Source organism: Magnolia sinica, chromosome 19 (genome assembly GCF_029962835.1).
Source record: "Magnolia sinica isolate HGM2019 chromosome 19, MsV1, whole genome shotgun sequence".
Lineage (NCBI taxonomy): Eukaryota > Viridiplantae > Streptophyta > Magnoliopsida > Magnoliales > Magnoliaceae > Magnolia > Magnolia sinica.
In genome coordinates, this window is record NC_080591.1 from 44,843,794 (window position 1) to 44,866,729 (window position 22,936).

The window sequence follows — 22,936 nt, forward strand, 5'->3', positions numbered from 1 at the left end:
CCTTGCATTTCCAGTTATTAGCGATATTATCAGCGATATCGATATTGTTTCTGTATCCCTGGCCAGTGAAACTTGTAGCGATACCGATATTCGAACACTAATTGTGGGATATATCAGCCGATATCGTCATATCGTCAATACTGAAAACATTAGTCCATACTAAAATTAGTTCAGAATGTTACCAGCTGGTGCTTAACAGTAATGTTCACACCAAACAGTCCATCCCAAAGGCCTTAGTTCTGGGAAGAGCTTGAATCAATGGAAGATACGATGGTGTCTAGGAGGAGATTTCAACATCATTCGATTTTCTAAAGAAAAACATGGTGGTACTTGAATTTCGTCAAGCAAGAGCGGCTTTGAAGAGTTTGTTTAGTGCCATGAGATCATGGAAGTGCCATTTCAAAGTGCAAAATACACGTGGTCAAACAACAGAACGGCAAGTAGGCTGGACACATTCCTATTGAAGTCCCATTGGGAGGATACTTTCCCAGAGGCAAACTATATGGCCCTTCCAAAAATCGATCTTTGATCATAGAACAATATGCCTGGTCTCATATGTGGAATCATGGGGGCCAAAAGCATTCCACTTTTAAAACATGTGGTGTAGCCACCTGGGCTTCTAGGCGATGTTACAAGCATGGTGGGTGGCTTTTGATGTAGAAGGGGGTGCATGCTCTAGGTTCTGCTTAAACCTAAAACTTCCGGAAGCCAAGCTTAGAATCTGGAACAGGTTTCGGAAATATTAAGATAAAAAATGAAGAAATAATGCAGTAAATGTCCAAGGATAGTCAATGTCCAAGACAGATGCGGTCAGGCTACCAAAGTGCAAAACAAGTTCAAGCTCTCACTCGGTAAAGAAGGAATGCATTAAAGACAACAATTGAGGGGAAATGGGTAAAGGAAGGGAACAAAACATTGCATTTTTCCATAAAATTGCTAGCATGAGAAGGAGATCCAATAGGATCTTGGTGATAAGATTGGAAATTCAGTTCTCACAGAGAAAGAGGAGAGCCATATTGTCAACCTTCCAAATGTTCCAAAAACACATAGATAAAGGAAGGGAACAAAGTGCAAGACAAATACGATCCGGCTGCCAACATGCAAAACAAGTTCAAGCTCTCACTCAGTAAAGAATGAACGCATTAAAGACAACAGTTGAGGGGAAATGGGTAAAGGAAGGGAACAAAACACTGCATTTTTCCGTAAAATTGCTAGCATGAGAAGGAGATCCAATAGGATCTCGGTGCTAAGATGAGGAAATTCAGTTCTCACAGAGAAAGAGGAGAGCCATATTGCCAACCTTCCAAATGTTCCAAAAACGCATCGGTAAAGGAAGGGAACAAAGTGCAAGACAAATGCGGTCAGGCTGCCAAGGTGCAAAATGAGTTCAAGCTCTCACTCAGTAAAGAATGAATGCATTAAAGACAACAGTTGAGGGAAAATGGGTAAAGGGAACAAAACACTACATTTTTCCATAAAATTGCTAGCATGAGAAGGAGATCCAATAGGATCTTGATGATAAGATCAGGAAATTTAGTTCTCATGGAGAAAGAGGAGAGCCATATTGTCAACCTTCCAAACGTTCCACAAACACATCGGGCTCAAAGTAGAAAACTGGCAAGAACATGATTCCATGAGGATTGTTGGTGTTTAGACATTCCACTCAAGGCTCAATTTGCATCTCTATGCGCAAAATCTCAACAGACCCAGCGGGCTCGCATCTATTAGCCAGAATATTGTGGGGACGGTCATATGGACTCCATGTTTCAAGAGCAGCCTCAAGGATGATGAAAATAGCTGTTTAAGACTAGCAACGAGATATAGTTTAAGCCCAATTATTATGGAGGGAGACTCTGGCAATGCCATAGGTTGGAGTCGCAAGGAGCACAAACCATGAGGACTAGCTCATCTCCTCAACGAAGTGGAAGACCTCGAATGCAAAACAGGAGCATCACTCTGGTACATTCCATGTTCAAGCAATAGCAAGAGGATTCCTTAACCAAAGAGGGTGTCACTCAAAATACTTTGTTAATTGTAGATAAGAGACACAACCAACCTAATGTATTTGTGCAGTCCCCTAGTATTTAACTGTAATATATTGCATAACCCACGCTCCTTTTTTCGGCCAAAGGTATATCCACAAGTTGTCATTCATTTTTTCTTTTAATACGAAACAAAATTCATTCATCAAAAAATAAAATAAAATGCATCCATTGATCAACACACACACACACACACACACACACACACACACACACATCTTTTGTTGTGGTTGCTACTGATTCTTGGTGTATCTTATCTAATATTGTACATGCACGTCTTTACACAAGTGCATGCATCTCTTCTTTTTCACTTGTAGTTGCATATGACTAGTTGTGACACATCCGTAATATGTGTTGTTGTCATTGCCATTAGTGAGCATACAAGTCGAGTTGAATGCCATGCCTTTAACCCATATTACAGATGTGTCACTGTCATTGCTATTAGTGACTGTACAAGTTGAGTTGAATGCCACGCCTGTAACCCGTAGTCATCTTCTTAGGGGTTAACACTTGGTGTTGTGTATAAATAGGAAGGAAGTGAACTCATCACTTTTACTTCGAGGGAAGCCATCTATACCTAGTATACCTACATCAGAGGTTGGCTCTTGACAATGCTAAAATCATACATCTTTATTGACAAAGATAAGAGTGGGTCTAACCTTGAATAGGAGATGAGATGTTGAAAAATATGCCAAAAGCATCAACCTCAAAATATTTAAAATCAAAGTTCACCACAAAAGAGAGCATGTAAATTTTTATTTTTATTTTTTTGAAAGATAAAAGAGAGCATATAATGTAAGTTTTAAAAGAGAGTATATAATGTAAGTTTTATTTAACTTCTCATGCGATAACAACTTATGTTAGGGAATAATACCTTGGGCAAGTAGAAATGCATCAAACAGCTTCAAACGAAAGAGATACATAAAACAATTGGTGAAGGAACCCAATCGTCATTGGCCTAGATCAAGTTACAGTCGTTCAAGGTAAGACTCTCATAACTAGTGTTCGAAATATCGGTATCGCGCTATGTATCGCACCCTTGGGATATAGATACATATCAGTTATCACAAGAGATATATCATTTGTATCGGGTAATTTATTGCAATTTTTGAGAAATATGGGCAAATTTTGGGGAAATGGTTGAATTTTTCAATGAAACTTCAAGGATTGTTTTTAAAAAAATATACCTTAATACACACTTCTAAATCATAACATCTCGAAAAAGAAGAGAACATAATAGGTTTCCTCTATATAGGGTTTTAAGTTATGCATTGTCTGACTAAACTAATGTAGTGATTCAAATTGAATGTATAACATTTATAAATATATCAAGACATGTATGAAAACACAATTAATTCATTCAAAAAAAAAAAAAAAAAAGCAAGCGTACAGATTGAAAAACACAATTAACCTGTGATTAGTGGACACTTAATTGTTAAAATAAGACCATTGGACAATTACTATTATGTGGGCCCCACCTCGATGTATGGGTTCTATATCTATGCCGTCCATTCTTCTTGCCAACTCATTTTGGGGTATGGGCCCAAAAATGAAGCAGATCCTCACCACAAGAAATAGTGGGCATGGTGGACTTTTAATCCTCACTGTTTCATGTTGTGCAGCCCACTTGAGCTTTGGATCTACCTGATTTTTAGGCTCATGCCCTAATATGCTCTAGAAAAATGGATGGACAGTGGATTTCTCACAAGCATCATGGTGGGCCCCACCACAAGCCCCATGGGATTGTTCGTCTCTAGCTAGGTCCTGGCGGGACACGGATTGCCTATTGACGTTGTTAGTAGCCAGTAGCTACTGGATGTCGCTCTGTGGGCCCCACCATTATGTATGTTTTTTATCTACTCCGTCCATCCATTTTTCCAAATATTTTTAGACCATAATCCCAAAAATGAGGCAGATTCAAATCTCATATGGACCACACCACAGGAAACAATGGTAATTGAACGCCCACCATTAAAAACTTCTCAGGGCCACAACTGTTGGATAACAAGTCTTTGGATGAAGTTGATATTTGTGTTTTCACTGGATCTAGGTCTTTGTGACCTAATCAATAGGTTTGATGGCAAATAAACAATGCAGTGGGCCTTGGGAAGTTTTTAACGGTGGTCGTTCAATCACAATTGTTTTCTTGTTGTGTGGTCCACTTGAGATTTTGGATTTGCCTCATTTTCAAGATCATGACCTAAAATAATATGGAAAAATAGATAATAAATGGCATGGATATAACACACATGGAACAACGATGTGGGTGGGACCCTGACTGTGAGCCTTGCCATGATGTATGTGTTGTATCCACACCGTCAATCAATTTGGAGAGATCATTTTCGAGCATGAGCCAAAGAACGACGCCGATCCAAAGCTCAAGTGGACCTCACCACATAAAACAGTGGGGATAGTAACGCCCACCCTTGAAACTCCGCAGGGCCCACCGTGATGTTTATTTGAGAATTTGAGATCCAACTTGTTCATAAGGTCACAAACGCTTGATTGAAAACTTTTGTGGCCCTTAAGAATTTTTCAGCGGTAGACATTCAATTCACATTGTTTCCCGTCATGTGGTCTACTAGATCTTTGGATATGCTTCTTTTTTGGGCTCAAGCCCTAAAATTATCTAATAAAATTGTTGGACGGAGTGGATAAAATACATAAATCGCGGTGGGCACCATAGAGTTTACTCTGTATGAGTTACCCAGTATGCAATCCGCTTCCTACAGAGTTGGGAGGCGCAGCTCAATGGATCCCAGATACACCGAGGTGGGTGGGATCCCTGACCGTGGGGCCCACTTTGATTTATTTTGCTTATATCCACACCGTGTATCCATTTTGAAAACTCATTTTAGGGCATGGTCCTAAAATTGAAGCATATCCAAATCTTAGGTGGACCATAATACAAGAAACGGTGGTAATCGACCATTAAAAACTTTTCATGGGCCACAAAAGCTTTTGATTAAGCTTATATTTGTGTGGTCTCTTCATCTAGGTCTTTGTGACCTTACCAACAGGTAGACGCCATGAAGTTTTAATGGTGAGGATTCAATCACTATTGTTAATTGTGTTATGGTCCACCTAACATTTGGATCCGCTCCATTTTTTATTTTTTGGATCATGCCCTAAAACAAGCTTTCAAAATGGATGGACGATAGTGTGCATGTAAGGCACATGCATTACAATGGGCCCCACAGTTAGGGATCCACCAAAACCATGCCCGAAGTTGGGGTACTCCCCAATCCGAGCTACACACAAAACTAGCGATGTGGGTGGGACCCTAACTGTGGGCCTCACCATGATGTATGTGTTGTGTCCACACCATTCATCCATTTGAAGAGATCATTTTGGGGCATGAGCCAAAGAATGAGCCCGATCCAAAGCTCAAGTGGACCCCACCATAGAAAACAGCAGGGACAGTGACGCCCACTGTTGAAACTTGAAACTTGAAACCTTCCTAAGGCCCACCATGATGTTTATTTGAGATCCAACTTGTTCATAAGTTCAAGAAGATATAGAGGAAGGGAAAACAAAAATATCAGCATGATTGAAAACTTATGTGGCCCTCAAGAAGTTTTTAATGGTAGGTGTTAAATCCCCATTGTTTTCTGTGATGGGGTCCACTCAAGCTTTAGATCTGCCTCATTCTGTCTCATGACCTAAATTGATCTCTCCAAACAAATGGACAAAATGGATATAAAAGATATACATCAAGGTGGGCCCCACAGTAAGGGTCACACCATCTTAAGTGCAATCGGAGTCGCACCGAATCCACTCGAATTGAAAGATGAAACCCTTGTCTTCTTCTCCATTAAAGGCACAGCACGCAAGCCCCTACAATTTTGAATCCGTTAAAAATCCATAAAATTTCGCCTTAATTACATATTTTTTTTCAAAATCCCCACCTAAAACCCCAAAAACCCCATCGAAAATTTGGTTTCTTTCAAAACAATTTTCTCCAGAAGAAAAAAAGGGTTTTAGGCTTTTCTTACATTATTCAGCATTGTCAACGATTGACCCACCAAATCCAGTCGAAGGCCATTCCCTCAGGAAAATTTGAAATAAGAGAGATTTTTTCCCATATTTTTTTCGAATTTGCGGAATGGTCAAGAGGAAGATCCCGTGGTAGGTGGCTATAGGAAGATTGATGGGGACATCACGCGCACACATGCCGCCCCCTACGCACATACGCCAGAAAAAGGACCCCACCGTCGATCTGGATCGATGACGACGTCCAGGGAGGGCCTCTAGTTAGGAGACGAAGTTTTAATTCAAAAGAGTACGCCCGACAATTAAGAAAAGCCTACCATGGGATCTCATGATCGCAGCCCACTAGTCGAATTAAGTTCATACTTTAGGTTTTGCTTATTTATATTATTTAAAATATCATGAACGGTTTAGATTTCTTTGATTGGTTTTTATTTTAGTTTACTTCATCGCCAAATAATAGGTTGCGCACATGGCGTGAGTTTTGGGGTATAGGGTTTTCCTATAAATAGGTACCTTGTAATTCTTTTGATTCATTGAAGATTAATAAAAATTATGCGTTTTCCTACTCTCTGAATTGTGAAGCCTATTGGGTGCGAAGCCCTCCCTTCTTCGAAGGGTTAACCACTGTGGTGCGAAGCCACATCTATCCTGATTCACTTCTATCCATCGCCATCTCTATTACCCATCTTATACCATCCACCCTTCTCATCTCCCATAATCATCTGCGCTACAAATCTATCCCTTATTGCATCAAATTCCCTCTCTTCAACAGATTTTCAGAATTTGGCCCTGCAGGAAGGCTGAAACTTCGACGAAGCACCACGCCCAGGCCGTAGCTCAGATTGACATGAAATTTGGGGGTTTTGAAACCCAAGCCTGGCCAACCAACCCCAAGGAGACGATTTTTGGGTACATGGGCCCCACACACGTGCGGCCGATCACCAGTGCACGTGCGGCAGGTCCCACTCGTGGTCCGCACATGACAGTTGTCTTCTGGTTCAGGGTTCCCTCTCCTTTACTCTCTCATATTTGTTTTTCATAAACCCTAACCCTAGATGGTTCTAAATCCTCAAATTCTATCCCTATTCTCACCCTAAGATTCCCTGAATTGAAATTGGTAAATCCCTTAGATTAGGAGTTGATTACTATGCATGTGTAGATGATTATTTCTTATCTTTGAGCATCATTTGGTTCATAAATTCTATTGATCCAGCCCTATCATGTGTAGGCCTAGACCCGCATACATTCCCCTTAATTGAATGTTTGGACTTTTGTATGGGACGTGGAATTTTTATGCTATTGTATCTAAATTAGTATGATCTAAGCCTGAAATCTTGCATATCATCTTTAAATTTCATGTCCTGCATCAAATTTGGTATCAAAGCTTAGGGTTCTTATAGGGGAATGCATTACATGTTTAGGGTTTAGTTGTTTATGTCCATTACGCATCAATTCTCATCATATATGACTGTTTAGAGGTCCATAAACCCTGACATAAGCTGCTGAAATTTTCTGTTATCCGCTTATTTAAATTATTTTAGAAATTAACTTAGCTTTCTATTTCTAGGTTTAGAAATTTTTCTTTTCTGTTTTTAGAAACTAAATTTTTAGAAACTTTCCTAATTTGTTTTTAGAAAAATTCCTTTTTTCATTTTTAGAAACTAGGTTGCTTTTTTAGAAACTTTCCTGATTTGTTTTTTTAGAAACTTTCCTAATTTGTTTTTTTTAGAAACTTTCCTTTTTTCATTTTTAAAAACTAAGTTGCATTTTTAGAAACTTTCTTAATTTGTTTTCAGAAACTTTCCTTTTTTATTTTTAGAAACTAGGTTATTTCTTAAAAATAAAAATAAAAATAATATAAATAAATAAATATTTTATATTTTGACAACTATATTACTGAATTTTGGTTTGGACCCTATACTAAACATGGAACAACTGCTAGAATCACTAAACAAGCTATCCTAGCAGATCGGGTCTTTGGATAAGCGCTTGGAAATGAACCAATGCTTTGAACAACTTGATATGCGCGTTAGTGTTTTAAATAGCGGTAGCGTGATGCGTAGCACTCAGCCCTCTATGGCGTGTAGCGTAAATACGTAGCGCGTAGCGTAAGCTACACAATACTTCTATTTTTTTAATTTAAAAATACAACAAATATAATAAATAGTGAAAAAAAGGAAAAAATATATATATAAATGCCTAAAATATGATTCATTTTATTAGTTATAAGCATGTTCAAAAAAGTTATTAGTTATCATTTATCAAAAGTCAATCCGCATATATAAGTCAAATCAAATAATTATCACATCAACAACTTTCTAAGCAAACCACTTTAATTAATAATGTCTAATTGAAACCACAAGTCACAATTATGAAAAGAAAAAAAAAATCCCATAGGTTAAAAGTACTAAGTACAATACAAGTGTCACATTCCTCAACATTAGAAACAAAGAAAACGTGAAAAAAAAATTAAAAAATAGTAAAAAAAATACATTGTAGCTTACACTACGGACGCTATGCGCTACGTAACTATAGCGTACGCTACGACCCTTGTAGCGTACGCTACAGGGGATTTACGCAATTTGGGACACTACATAGCACCACGGCCACGCTACGCTACGTAGCGTACGCTACGGGCACTATTTGAAACACTGGTGCGCATTACCCGACTAAAGATCATCGCCAGGACAAACCTCACCATTAGGGTAGATGTCCAATCTCAGGCAGGTGACCTGGAGGATAGACCAATGAATGGAGTTGGTCAAAGAAACAATTATGGGCATACACCCGTGCACCCACCCCATGAGGAACATCAAGACCACTATTTTGAGGGGTACAACATGTGCGGCCTTGTGGCTGGAGAGTGCACCAAAGGCTAGTGTAGAGTTACCCACTGAGGTCATTCCAGTAATAAATGAGTTATGTGATGTCTTTCCTGATGATCTACCAAATGAGTCTCCCCCTAGGAGGGATATAGAGCACACCAGAACATGGGACACCGTAATACCTACAGCCAAGTTTGCGTTTAATAGTTCTGTCAATAGGTCCACAAATCTCAGTCCTTATGAAGTCGTTACTGTTTATAAATCGGGAAAACCTATTGATCTTGTCTCTATGTCACTGTCCCATAGGACGTCAGAGCCTGCAAAGTCTTTTGCGTATCACTTTCATTCATGGCATCAAGAAATCAAGCAGAAGATCACTACTAGTAGTGAACATTACAAATTTTCTGCAAACCAGTATAAACGTTTCAAAGAATTCAATATTTGGGACTGTGATGGTCCGCATCAGGCACGAGCGGAACCCTACAAGGCCCGTTCATAAGTTACACGGACGTAGCGCTGGACCCTTCAAAATTATAAAATGAAACAGTCTCAATGTGTATGAGGTAGATCTTCCACCTTACATGGGAATTAGTTTCACATTCGATGTGGAAGATCTAGTTACTTTTCAGGGGACCACTGATACTCTGTTCGGCCCTTCGCCCACCCATCCTGATTCCCCATATTTATCCCTTGAACCATGGCCCCTTCCCTACCCATTTTCCCAGCCTATACCTCTCATACCTACTCTTTCTGACCTTTCTTCCCAACCTCTACCTCCCATACTTACCCTTCTTGACCTATTTTCCCAGCCTCTACGTCCCATACCTACCCGTCTCGACTCATTTTCTCAGCCTTTACCTCTCATACCTACCTGTCCTGACCCATTTTCCCAGCCTCTACCTTCCATACCTATTCTTTCTAACCTTCCTTCCCAGCCTCTGCCTCTCATACATAACGTTCACACACCCAGAGAAGAAATAGAGGATATCCTGGACCATCAGATAGTTTCAACGTCGGACGGCAGGTTTCAGAAGTACCTGGTTAAATGGAAGTCACACCTAGCTTCAGACAGCACGTGGTTCACTAAGGAAGAGCTTCAGAGACTTGATCCTGACATCATGGAGCGGTTGAGGAGTTTTATTTCGCCAATGGCAAAATCGTCGCAGCCAGGGAGAATTGATGGGAACATCACGCGCACGCACGCCGCCCCCTACGCACATACGCCAGAAGGAGGACCCCACCGTCGATCTGGATCAATGACGACGTCCAGGGAGAGCCTTCTAGTTAGGAGACGAAGTTTTGATTCAAAAGAGCGGGCCTGACAATTAAGAAAAGCCCACCATGGGATCTCATAATCGTAGCCCTCTAGTCGGATTAAGTTCATACTTTAAATTTTGCTTATTTAAATTATTTAGAACATCATGAACGCTTTAGATTTCTTTGATTGGTTTTTATTTTAGCTTACTTCATCGCCAAGTAATAAGTTGCACATATAGCGCGAGTTTTGGGGTATAGGGTTTTCCTATAAATAGGCACCCCTTGTAGTTCTTTTGATTCATTGAAGAGTAATAAAAATTCTGCGTTTTCCTACTCTCTGAATTGTGAAGCCTAATTGGGTGCAAAGCCCTCCCTTCTTCGAAGGGTTAACTACCGTGGTGTGAAGCCACATCTATCCCGATTCACTTCCATCCATCGCCATCTCTATTACGCATCTTATATCATCCACTCTTCTCATCTCCCATAATCATCTACGCTACAAATCTGTCCCTTATTGCAACAAATTCCCTCTCTTCAATAGATTTGCAGAATCTGGCCCTACAGGGTGGCTAAAACTTCGACGGAGCACCACGCCCAGGCTGTAGCTCGAATCGATGTGAAATTTGGGGGTTTTGAAGCCCAAGCCTGGCCGACCAACCCCAATGAGAGGATTTTTGGGTACATGGGCCCCACACATGCGGCCAATCACCAGTGCACGTGCACCAGGTCCCACTCGTGATCCGCACGTGACAGCTGTCTTCTAGTTTAGGGTTCCCTCTCCTATACTCTCTCATATTTGTTTTTCATATACCCTAACCCTAGATTGTGAGACCCGTATCCTAGCCCGTACTGTTCCATAAGCTTCCGCGGTCCTCCAAGTCGAATTCCAGATACTCTCAATCTGTTATCGGCGTTTGCACGCAATCCTGAGTCATGTCCCATATACCAGAGTTGGCTCGACCCGAAACTTGTACCCTTACGTCCGCGCCGTCGCTGTGGTTCTGACGCCGCGTATTACACGCTGAGGCGATACCTGAGCCAGGAGATGTGGGCCTGCGTTTAGTTCAAGAAAAATGCCACGCGTTGCAAATCCCAAGAGAATGTCCCATCAAATGTCAAGTACACACCCCATCACTCCCATCCATCCCCAAGTATCATACCCATCCCCAAAAGTCTCTCCCCATCACCCATCACTCACCCATCCCTCTCTTACATCCCATCCTCTCCCTCTCTCTCTTTTCAAACTCATTCTCCCAAGCAACCATGGGCGGTGGACGTCCAAGCTCTCCATGAGAAAGAGCTAGGTGTGGCCCACCTTCCTACCATCCAATCCCACCCTCCATGATCGATCTCAACCGTTGAAGTCCATCCATTGGAGCTCTAGCATGCATTGGCGGAAGAAGGAAGAGGAGATCTAACGGTGGGTGTTCATAAGCACTTGATTTTGTGATTTGAGGGCCCACATATAGTGGGACCCATCTTGATATACGATTTGTATCAAAGAGGGACCCATAGTGGCGGGGTCCCTCCACTACTCCGATCTCTCTCTCTCCTCTTCTTGATTTTTTTGATGGCCCACCTGATGTATATTATCCGGGCCGTCCAGACGTGCTGGACGCACCGTGATGCGGTGTTGGACGCACCTTGCTAAGGTGCTGGACGCACCTTGATTTTGTGTGGTGTCCACACCGTCCAGCACCGTGGGACAATGGGACCCACCAGTCATATATCCAAACCGTCCATTGATTAGGCCAGCAGCCCAGGACGCTGTGGGACACCATCCAGCAGCTGCAGGGCTCACGTGTGGATGTGTTCCATCCAACCGTACATTTCATGGATGTGGAAGCCCACGATGCTGTATGGATTTTATCTACACCGTCCACTGCGTGGACCCCATCATGATGTATGTATTTTATCTTGTCCGTCCATCATCAGGACGTGGACCCCCACCATGGCAGCGTGTGGGGCCCACCTTGACCGGATGTGTTCCATCCACACCGTCCAACCCATGGACGGTGGATGTGAATCGGCTAGAGTGCCTAATGCAATAGCTGCTGCTGCATTTCAGTCAGTAAGTGGACCCCACCTCGTTATGGTCTGACGTAAACCAGTTCTGTGGGTCCCACGTGATATCCAAGCCGTCCAGATGGTGGGACCCATCTGCTAACTGACGTCAGCAAGTTCTGTGGGTCCCATGTGTGGATGTGTTCCATCCAAACCATCCATCCATGTGGCAAGCCCGTTTTAAGGCTTGGGACTAAACTAAGGCAGACTCGAATCTCTAGTGGGCCGCCACGTGGACACCACTATGATGTATTATTTCATCCACACCGTCCAAATTATGTTGGACGGTGCTGGACAATGTTTGGACGGTGTTGTTCAATGTTTGGATGGTGTTGATTTACTTAGGCAATGTTTGGATGGCGCTGATTTATATGGACAATGTTTGGATGGTACGGGATTACATGGGAAATGTTTGGATGGTGCTGTTGTACCTGGACAATATTTGGATAGTGCTGATCATCATTAGTGGGCCATGTGCCCCATGGAATGATAGTGTACAGTGTGATACACATGTTACACCTACAGCTATTGAAATGATTTTGGTGTGGCCCAAGCCCACTTGAGGACCATTGGTGCGGCCCATCCATGAGGCCCATCATGATGTATTTTGGCCCATGGGCGGGGCCCACTTGTTTGTATTGTTAGGCCCATGTCGCGTGGCCCATTTGTTGTATATGAGGCCCAAGCAGTGCGGCCCACTCGTTGTATATGAGGCCCACGTATGAGGCCCATGGTGATGCATTTACGGCCCATTTGATGAGGCCCATTGCGATAGGTTGGAGGCCCATGGGCGAGGCCCATTGTGATGTATTTGAGGCCTATGGGCAAGGCCCATTTGATGTATTCGAGGCCCAGATACGTGGCCCATTTGATGTATTCGAGGCCCAGATACGTGGCCCATTTGATGCATATGAGACCCATGTGTAGGGCCCACATGTGTATTTGAGGCCCATGTGCAGGGCCCACCTGTTGTGTATATGAGGCCCATGAGTGAGGCCCATTGTGATGTGTTCGAGGTCCACGTCATGCAGCCCATAGTAATGTGTATGTAGTCTTTGTATGAGGCTCATTGCGATGTATATTAGGCCTTTGTGTGAGGCCATGGGCCCACTTTATGTTTGGCTCTTTATAGGTCACTCCTTGGGAGCAATGTTGGTTGAATGTCCACATTGATAGGCGATAATGGTTAAATGTCCACATTATGACCTTCCCTTAGGCCGATTCCAATTATTGAGACCGATTCCGATTGTCGAGGCCGATTTCAATTGTTGAAGCCAATTCCGATTGTCGAGGCCGATTCTAATTGTCGAGGCCGATTATCAGTACCGATTATGAGATAGTATGTGACAGCATTGCATCATGATACATGCCCATACGCATCATCTACATATTTGTTATGAGATGTGGTTGACCATTGCATGTCATTGGGCATATTGTTATGAGACTCCCTGATAGGCGGAGGTTATCTCACATGAGTACACGGTATGCGCAGGATTGATGCATGACTAGATTGTATGACTCATGCATCTTACATTGTGTTGTGATTACTGTACGCCCTAGTGACATCAGGGACGTAGCCTCCACGGGCATATCGTGGATGGCCAAATGAGACACCAAAAATCTATTACTAGCATCGGGCCGCCATAAATGTCCCTGAGTGAAAATCCCTAAACCCTCTTGGTACCAGAGGACACCCCAACGTCTAGACCGAGTGAATATATATGAGCGCATGAAGGCCGTATACCAGTAGGCTGCATCTCCCACTGTGTCGTGGTCGGTTGGGAAGGGGTGTGACCTTACCCGCCTAAGTGAGGGGGCAATATCTAGGTTGAGTTTGACCAGCTTGAGGAATGGATCCGCTATCGACGAGCCGGGCCCGATATTGACAGGTGGATAGTGAGGTCTCTTCCACCTACCCAGTTGTGCGTTCGGATAAGGGCAGCAAGCTGGCGTAGAGTGAAATAGACCCCGGTGACGATCCCAGAGATGTACAGTACTGCTATGTAGGCTTATTGAGCAAGCGTTGTATACTCATTCCTTCATTCATTCACTATCCACTCGGGTTGGTGGTGCGCAACTATTTGTTACGTGTGCCTTCGCAATGACCAGGATTTCGGTTGGGGCGCGCGACTAACCTGAGATCAAGAGTTTACCACATTGAGTCTGACTATCCAAATTTATGTATGGGACTGGTTTGGATAGAAGTCCCTTGTGGTGGACCCCGTAGCCTGCGATACTACGTACTATCATCCCGACTTCACATTCCAGCTTGGTCATTTCATTCGCATCGCATATTGCATTACATCCGCAGGCATATGGCATTTTAGGTTGTTATGTTTCTGCACTTATATGGCCTAAACGGACTCAGCAGGTTTTACATATTACATTATAACCTCGGCATCTGATATTTGGCTCTTGAACTCCTCATTTGCATAGCTGATTTTTATTGCGTACTCTGATATTGTATGACTTATGGACTTGTCAGTATTTCTGCTTACTCTGATATTGTATGGTTCGTGGACTTATCAGTACATCTGTTTACTCTGATATTACATTCTGAGCATGCATATACTGCTCACACACTTACACCATCCTCTAAGCTTTCTATAAGCTTATGCACGATAGATGCATGCAGGTGACATTATGATGCAGCCGAGCTGAGGTAGGAGCGTGCGGTTGAGCTTCTGGAGTTTTCTTTGATATTTCTATATTGTATTTCCCTTTCAGTATTGTACTCAAATGATTATATTAGTGGATATGTGATGATAATGTTGTTCTTGTGATCTGGGTATACTTGTGGTTATGCTTCTTATGAGACAAATTCATATTAAAAATCCTCCTTGTAGGATCCCAGGATCAGCATCTGGCCTATGAGCGCTAGGAGCCGAGAATGGGGTACTACAGAGGCTGTTAGCACCGGATTCGGCAATCGGGAATTTTGTGAACCCAGTTTTCGAGTTTGGGGCGTGACATAGATGGTCCTAAATCCTCAAATTCTACCTCTATTCTCACCCTAGGATTCCCTGAATTGAAACTAGTAAATCTCTTGGATTAGGAGTTGATTACTATACATGTGTGGATGATTATTTCTTATCTTTGAGCATCGTTTGGTTCATAAATTTTATTGATCCAGCCCTATCATGTGTAGGCCTGGACCCGCATAGATTCTCCTTAATCGAATGTTTGGACTTTTGTGTGGGATGTGGAATTTTTATGTTATTGTTTCTGAATTAGTATGATCTAAGCCTAAAATCTCCCATATCATCTTTAAATTTCATGTCCTGCATCAAAGATATTGTGTATAAAATCAAGTGAAAATCATGATAAAATACAATATATAGTCAGTATCGGCGATATCGCATGATATTTTGCGATATCTTGCAATAATCGCACGATTGACAGGATTCTGTGATTTTTGTATTTTTGAGGAGTTTCGTATTGCTGGCCAGCGAAAACGACAATATCGGCCGATAGTATCGATATTGTGAACATTGCTCATAACTCCCTCAAGGAAGATGTGTGAATATAGTTGTAGATAACCAACTCCATAAACAAACCAAGAGAAATTTATTTTTATTATTTTGAGAGAGAGAGAGAGAGAGAGAGAGAGAGAGAGAGAGAACCAAGAGACATTTCCTCACGTACGATTGAAATGTTCGCCTTACCCCTTGTTAAACACAACACCGAATCCAAACAAAACTAGGAGATAAACACCAGTGAAGGGGATAGCATTCAAAGTGTTTCCACGCTAACAATAGTGATTTCAACCAAGGGCATGTTTGATTTTTCAATTCACCGATAAATACCATGTAAATATATAATGATTATTTCCCCTGTATGTACCTCACTCTTCCCAATGTTTGATTTGACCACTTGCTTTTTTATGCGGAAATCGAGAACGCCACAACTTGTGGGTCCCACCGTGATGCATATCGCTTATCCACACCGTTCATCTGTTATGCCTAATGACTTTATAGCATGAGCCAGAAAATGAGGCATATCCAAAGCTCAAGTGGACCACGCCACGGGAAAAAGGGAATCAAACACTTACCATTAAAAACCTTTTAGGGCCACTTTTTCTTTTGGTGTGGGCCATTTGAGTGTTGAATCTACCTCATTTTTCAGCTCATGCCTAAAACTAATGTGGTAAAACAGATGGACGGAATGGATATATCATATACATCAACTTAGGGTCCACAAATTTAAACTAACTTTTTGAACCGATTTCCAAGGTAAAAAGTTCGATGGATTATCAAACGGGTGAAATGGTAATAATTACCCATTTCAAGGGTATTTACACATGCTCTGGAAAATCAAACACGCCCTAAGGGAAATGCATATGCATGTGCATGTAAGACTTAGATAGCTATCCACTTTTGAGCACATCTAGAGACTTGCTTAAATACAACTTTGTGTACTAATGACATATATGCCCATCAAGAGTCTCCTCTTTCTGGTTTGTAACCACAATGATAAATTGCACCTAGGAACATGACATGGGACTTGGTAGTCCCGCTAAAGAGCAAAAGGCAGGCAGAACATCCCCGGCTAGATGGACATGATAATGAATAACTAAGTTAGAAGACAGTTTAAGAAACATAGGATCATATGCAACAGGTTCCACGACTTGTTATTCATGGTGTTTTTTTTTTTTTTTGTCCTACTATAGTAGTGTGGAATCGACCACAAGTTTAATTGGTCATTACCGCAAGTGTCTTGACTCTTGATCAATCAGCGATTTAAGAGCAGGTAAAATCACTTTGAGCATCCTCAACTTGTTTCCAATGAATGTCAGCATCCTTTGAACACTTTGAGCAGGTTAGAAAACATATGAATAAACTACTCCCAAACACAAACAGTCCTCAGTGGTACACTATTCAACTAGTATCTTGTCAATGAAAAGAGAGTTTGCAATTTCTTAATTCAGATTATAAATGCAAGCATGTTAAACTTCTGTTAACAGTATCCTGACTTTTTCCCTACAGTCAAATATAACAATAAATCACTCGACTCAATATTCAGAGACCAGGAAATAATTGTTTAAATGGTACTAGCAGGATTTGATGATCTAACTGCTCTCTTCTCCTTTCTCATATTTCAGATCAGCTGTTATAGGCTACACAACTTTCTTTTAGTCAAGTACCCCATCTACACATTGTTTTTTGCTGTTCTTTTTTCTTCTTCTTCTTCTTCTTTTTTTTTGTTTAACGACTTCAACTTCATATTGTTTGAATCAACATAACAAATTTCACTCATAAAAGGAAGCGATCCCCATTCATGATTCACCCTAATCAAATAATCAAAGAGAAAAGGATTCTCCATTTGATCACCTAACTACATTTTCCTCTAACATTCCAATAGGTTTAGTCAAATAGCCTTTAGCATGCAATATCTACCAAAACATTGACGAGCATACTTCATATGGAGCTTGAAAGATGTGAAATTTCAAGTAGGATGGATAAGATCTGGATAAATCAAATCAAAATGATTTTTGAAAGAACAAACAGCAAAGGTTGGTAAAACATGGAAGTGATTCTTCATCACAGCTTCAAATGAATCATTCTTTTGCGACCCATAATCTCAAACTAAATCTGATATATATATATATATATATATATATATATATATATATATATATATATATATATATATATATATATATATATATATATATATATATAGGTAATCTGGGCTCGAAAGCAAGACCTCAACATATATAGGTAATCTGGGCTCGAAAGCAAGACCTCAATGTTGAATGCACCCTGTCTACCATTGAGCTACAGGCTAGAACCCAACTAAATCTGATTACTTCAAAATGACTACAAGTGCTCATTAAATGCCATCAGTAAATTTTATCTTTAAAACGGGCATCAGTAAATTAAACAAAGTCACTAAAAGGCTCATAAAATCATCATATTGTTCGGATTCATGATGAAAGTTATGGCATAAGTTTGACATTGGCTAACAACCTGATGCAACTCTCCTTTATTGGGGCTGGGAACTGGCAATGAGAGCCAAAAAACTCCCACAGACGCAATATAATAGGCTATTACATAAGTTTATTACAATCAAGCACTATCAATAATCTATTGCATTTGCTGATCACAATCAACAAGTTTAAAATGCTCATAAAATCAAGACCAATAGAACAACACTGGTCCCCACTGAAAATGCTCATTCTCCCAAATGTGGCTGCTGATGTCAATGGCATAAATGAAGTACACCATCCCTATGTGCTCCAAATTAAGTGAATCAAATTGATTCATAATTCGTAATGAATTTTTCATTTGCCCCAAATTGGCCGAATTGACAACGCAAAAGTACAACCCTTAAATTCATCAAAGTTCTCTTGTTGGTTCGAAGCTCAAAATCCTTAATTTTCATGTTACTCAGAGCTTGCATGACTTGGATCTACAAGACGGATCAAAGTCTGGGTTCCAAAAGACAAGCACAAGACTATAACCTCCAACATCCAACATTATTGATCATCCCCTCAGAGATTTCATATTAAAGGTGTCAATGACTGTAAATGAGATCCAAAGGGTCATAGTACTTTGATGCTTTCTCATATATTGGAACCCTTCGACCTTAAACAAAGCAATGTACAATATCTTTGAACATCTGCTTGAAGAAATGTGAAAATTACGGCACTACGAATCAGCAAGAGAATCAAATCCAATTATTGCAGTAGGAATCAGTAATGGAATCAAATCCAAGACATACCTGCTGAAGCCTCTTCTTGGTCTGCTCCGCCTGCAATTTACAACTTTGATTAGCTCACAACATTTGGGCCACAGGAAACATACGAAAAAATAAATATAAAAACTTGAATAAAAAACTACCAGGGGCAATTGCAAAATGTATTTGAGTTCCTTTGTTTAACTTGAAAGTTAAACAATAGAAAAAAACAAGAATATTTACCAAAAACTTTGCTTGTTTCCCAAGACTATTGAGTTGTCCAACAGATATGAAAAACTAGTCAAACGTCTAAGCCAAATATAAATAAATAAATACACCAGTCGTTGTCTTCAACAGTACAAGCCATATCCTGTTCACCTTGTGCATCACATGAATAGTTAACTACAGCCACTACGCAAGTAAATGTAACTATTGAAACTACCACCATGGCATATTGATAACTTTGTTGATGAAAAACAAACAATGCAATGGGTCCTTGCATAGGTATGTTGTGTCTAGGGCTGTGAATACGTATCTAGATCCACAGGTATCCGTACCCGTCCCAGTTTAAACAGGTCAAGGTCCAATTTTTAATCCTCCCCCAGGCGCCGTCCACCATCTTCAACCTAGGCAAAAAATGGGAGAAAGTTGGGTATGTCCATTGGTTAGTCTGGAGGCAGGCATGTACCTACTCAAGCAATGTTCAGTGGCTGCAAACAACGGCCCGATCCGTAAAGGCAGCATTTAGATGAACCATCGTATTGCATTCCAATAATTGGTTGACTAAAGAAGGAATGACCAAACTGCAATCACCTAGCATTCGGAATGAGGAAGTGACTCTCACATTGCAGTCACATTAATTTCAATTCAAAAGCAACATAAACATGACTAGGACCAAGGTTCCCTTATATGAATAATAGGAAGAAGGTAATTCACATTTGGTAATTTCCTCTATATTGAACTAATTGTGAAAACCTGATCCAATAATGTATGCAACCACAACCGAAGTCTAAAAACTTCTGAAATTCGAACAGAAATGTAGCACCTGCTGCCTTAGTAGCCGTGCATTTTCCTCCTCCAGCTGCATGACCAAAGATTCCAGCTCTACTGTATAAGCCTTCAGGACAGAGATACAACGTGCATACATCAGAATTCAAGGTGAAACTAAAGAAGAAAGGAAATAAAGAAGAATGCTACTCTAAGCAGCTCGCCGTAGTAATTTGATGTGGACCATCACCTATCTCACTGTACAGGTAGCCAACATGATGGTGATCAGGATGGTTGATTTACTGAGTGGCCACCATGTGCATCGACTGGGCAAAACACCATGGTGATTGGAAAACTGTGATCTTTCGGTTTTAGTCACTTTGACCTATTGAATGTGGATCATTCCATCGTTTTTTGGCCTATGTACAGTACTAATCATATGACTGCCACAATCCTATCCTCTACCATTTTCATGTGCTTGCGGCCCATCCACTTGATGGCGCACGAGATCAACAGAACCCTTCACTAAACAGGGCATAGCAGCATTGCTCAATAAAGAAGACACAATCTCATCAAGGACATGACTGACCTGTTTCCGCTCCCTCGACCTCGCAGCCGACTCTCTGTTCTTGATCATTCTCCTCTGCCTCTGCTGTGCGACCCTATCGACTGGCTCCTGCACAGCCCGCCTCTTCCCCCTCCCCCCTCCCCCTCCCCCTCCCCCCTCCACTCCATTCCCAAACCCTAGAACCGAAGAACCCTCGGCGACCTGCTGCTGTGGCTGAAACTGACTACCCAAAACCGAATCCCCACCAAAACCCCCCTGCCCTGTGGAAGCGGGCCCTGACGGGACCCTAACGTCTTCCTCACGGACCGCCCCGGCCTTGGCAAGAAAATCCTCCAGCGTCATCTCCTCGAACGCAGCTGCATCCTTGAAAGCCAGCCCATCGGAGATCCTGCGGTCGGCAACGGAGATCTCCTTCCAGACCTCATCAACGGACCCGGCAGCGACGGACTTGGGGAGAGAGAAGCTGCCCTGCCTAGAAAGGGGGCAGGGGCCAGCATCAGGATCATGGGGAGGGGGAAGGATCTCAGCCGTAGGATGACTGCTGTCAGCATAGATGTTGCGGAGGATGTCGTCCATGCTCATGCTGCCAAAGGCCTTGGTAGGATCGATGGTGCAGCTACTGCTGCTGCTGACAGATGAGCTTTGGAACTCCGCGGCAGTTAGAGAATATAAGGAAGAGGGTTGGCGCGTCAGATCCGAATTGGCAGACGTGGAAGACGTCATCACCTTCGACAACGCCATCCGTCTCTCTCTCTCTCTCTCTCTCTCTCTCTCTCTCGGCGTGGGTTTCGGGCGGGTTTGATTTGAACAATGGAAGGGGAACCGGTTCCGGATGGATAAAACCGGAAAGCAAAAGCGGTTTTTGGGAAGAAGGCGGTTTTCCTATAAATGGAAAAGTGGGAGGCCGGTCCTCGTTGCAGCTTCAATGCGGGTTTTGCCGTTTGTGGGTGGACTGTGGGGGCTTCGGGTTTAATGTTTTTTTTTTTTTTTTTTTTTTTTTTTCCGATTCGAGATCCTGCCGTGTCACGCCAAACGATCCTCGTATTTCATAACCTGGACTTTCTACAACGCCTGTTTTCCGCCGCGCGTAAAGCATCCAAGCTACTGGGGTCCATCATGTTGTATATGTAAAATCTCTTCCGTTCATCTGATAGGAACCGTTATTTCAACCGTATATAAAGAAAACAATCCTGATTAAGAGCTCATATGGAACATACTAACGGAATAATATAAGATTGATACCATACTGCTAAGTTCACACGGTGTAGTCCGAATGAATTTTTTTATCATGCTGATTTATGTATCTTCTTTTCGTGGCGGTGAATTACGCTTGATTAACGCATTTTGATGAAAGATAGACAAACCTATGGTCGTCATCCCATGCCATTGTTTCATATCATGTGGATCATTCAGAGGTGTGCATCTATCTGATTTGTCTCCTTCCCGCTTTAAAATAAAGAATAGATCTTGATAGCCGGAGTAAATATTACGTATACAAACATGGTGGAGCCCACAAACGGGAGTGTTTTAGGCAGTGCCTAAAAACCATTTATGATTGCCTTTTTCAAAGCCATATGTGAATTGGGCTGTACATCCAGTCGAGTCAAGTCGAGTCGAGGTGGGCCAAGCTCAGCTTGACTCGTCCATGCTATATCCGAGTTCGAGCTCAAGCTCGAGCTCAACATTGAAGTCTGGCTTGTTTGCCAAAGCTTTCGAGTCAAGCTAGTGGTTTGAGTCGAGTTTACCTCAGTAGGGTAAGGAAAAGAATAAGAGGAAATGGAGACAGGTAGGGTCGAATAGGGGTTTTTAGTAAAAACTTTAAAGTTTTAATTTCTTTTTTTTAAAAAACTTATATATATATATATATATTATTTAATATTAATATAATATATATAATATATATTATTAAAATATATTACTTGAGCCGAGTTGAGCTCGAGCTCGAGCTTTGAGTCGGGTCGAGTTCGAGTTGTGTCGAGTTGAAATACACCATGGTCCAACTTGGCTTAAACTCAACTCGAGCTTTAGTAAACAAGCTTGACTCGCCTTGAGTCGGCCTTTCAAGCCGAGTCAATCCGAGCTGAATCAAGCCAAGTCGAGTGAGCTTTTTGAGCTAGCTTGACTCGTGTACAGCCCTATTTGGGAATGCATTTTCCTTCCTTTTCCTGCGTTTATAGCTACTTGGTTCCTCTCGTCATTAATCTTTTCTCCCTGCTTCCCCCTTATGAGAGTGCACGAATGCCCATGTTGATACAAAAATCCAGTTAACCTTTCGTGGACTTTCGAATACATGCACACTCAACATTAGAGGCGTTCCTATTTATAGTTGAGAGAAAGCAGTGGTGTAAAGGGAGATCTCCCTATTTAGTAGATATGTATTGTAAAGGGATTCAAATCCCGAGTCGTAGAGGGATTCATATCCAAGGATGCCGTGAATATCCCTAAGATCCTAGGCTAAGATCTTGGAGAGATCCGTGTTGCGGTCATCTTCTGAGATCCTCAATTGGGATCTCAGGTAAGGT

At 41.7% G+C, this 22,936-nt stretch overlaps 1 protein-coding gene across 3 annotated transcripts in view; it reads right to left on the reverse strand.

The window, feature by feature from the left end:
- The window catches only part of LOC131234347 (ABSCISIC ACID-INSENSITIVE 5-like protein 5), a 37,718-nt gene extending 16,299 nt beyond the window's left edge, over window positions 1–21,419 (reverse strand). Inside the window, exons 1-4 of one of the 3 annotated variants that reach the window (XM_058231159.1) lie at window positions 20,436–21,419; window positions 19,905–19,976; window positions 18,905–18,934; window positions 16,888–16,980 (exon numbers count right to left, since the gene is read on the reverse strand). In XM_058231159.1, the coding sequence (XP_058087142.1) occupies window positions 16,921–16,980; window positions 18,905–18,934; window positions 19,905–19,976; window positions 20,436–21,155 (882 nt within the window). In that variant the 5' untranslated portion in view covers window positions 21,156–21,419 and the 3' untranslated portion in view covers window positions 16,888–16,920. Of the gene's footprint in view, window positions 1–16,887; window positions 16,990–18,904; window positions 18,935–19,904; window positions 19,977–20,435 lie in introns of all 3 variants that reach the window. The other 2 variants (XM_058231158.1, XM_058231157.1) reach the window with 2 other exon arrangements.
- Window positions 21,420–22,936: the final 1,517 nt, after the last annotated feature.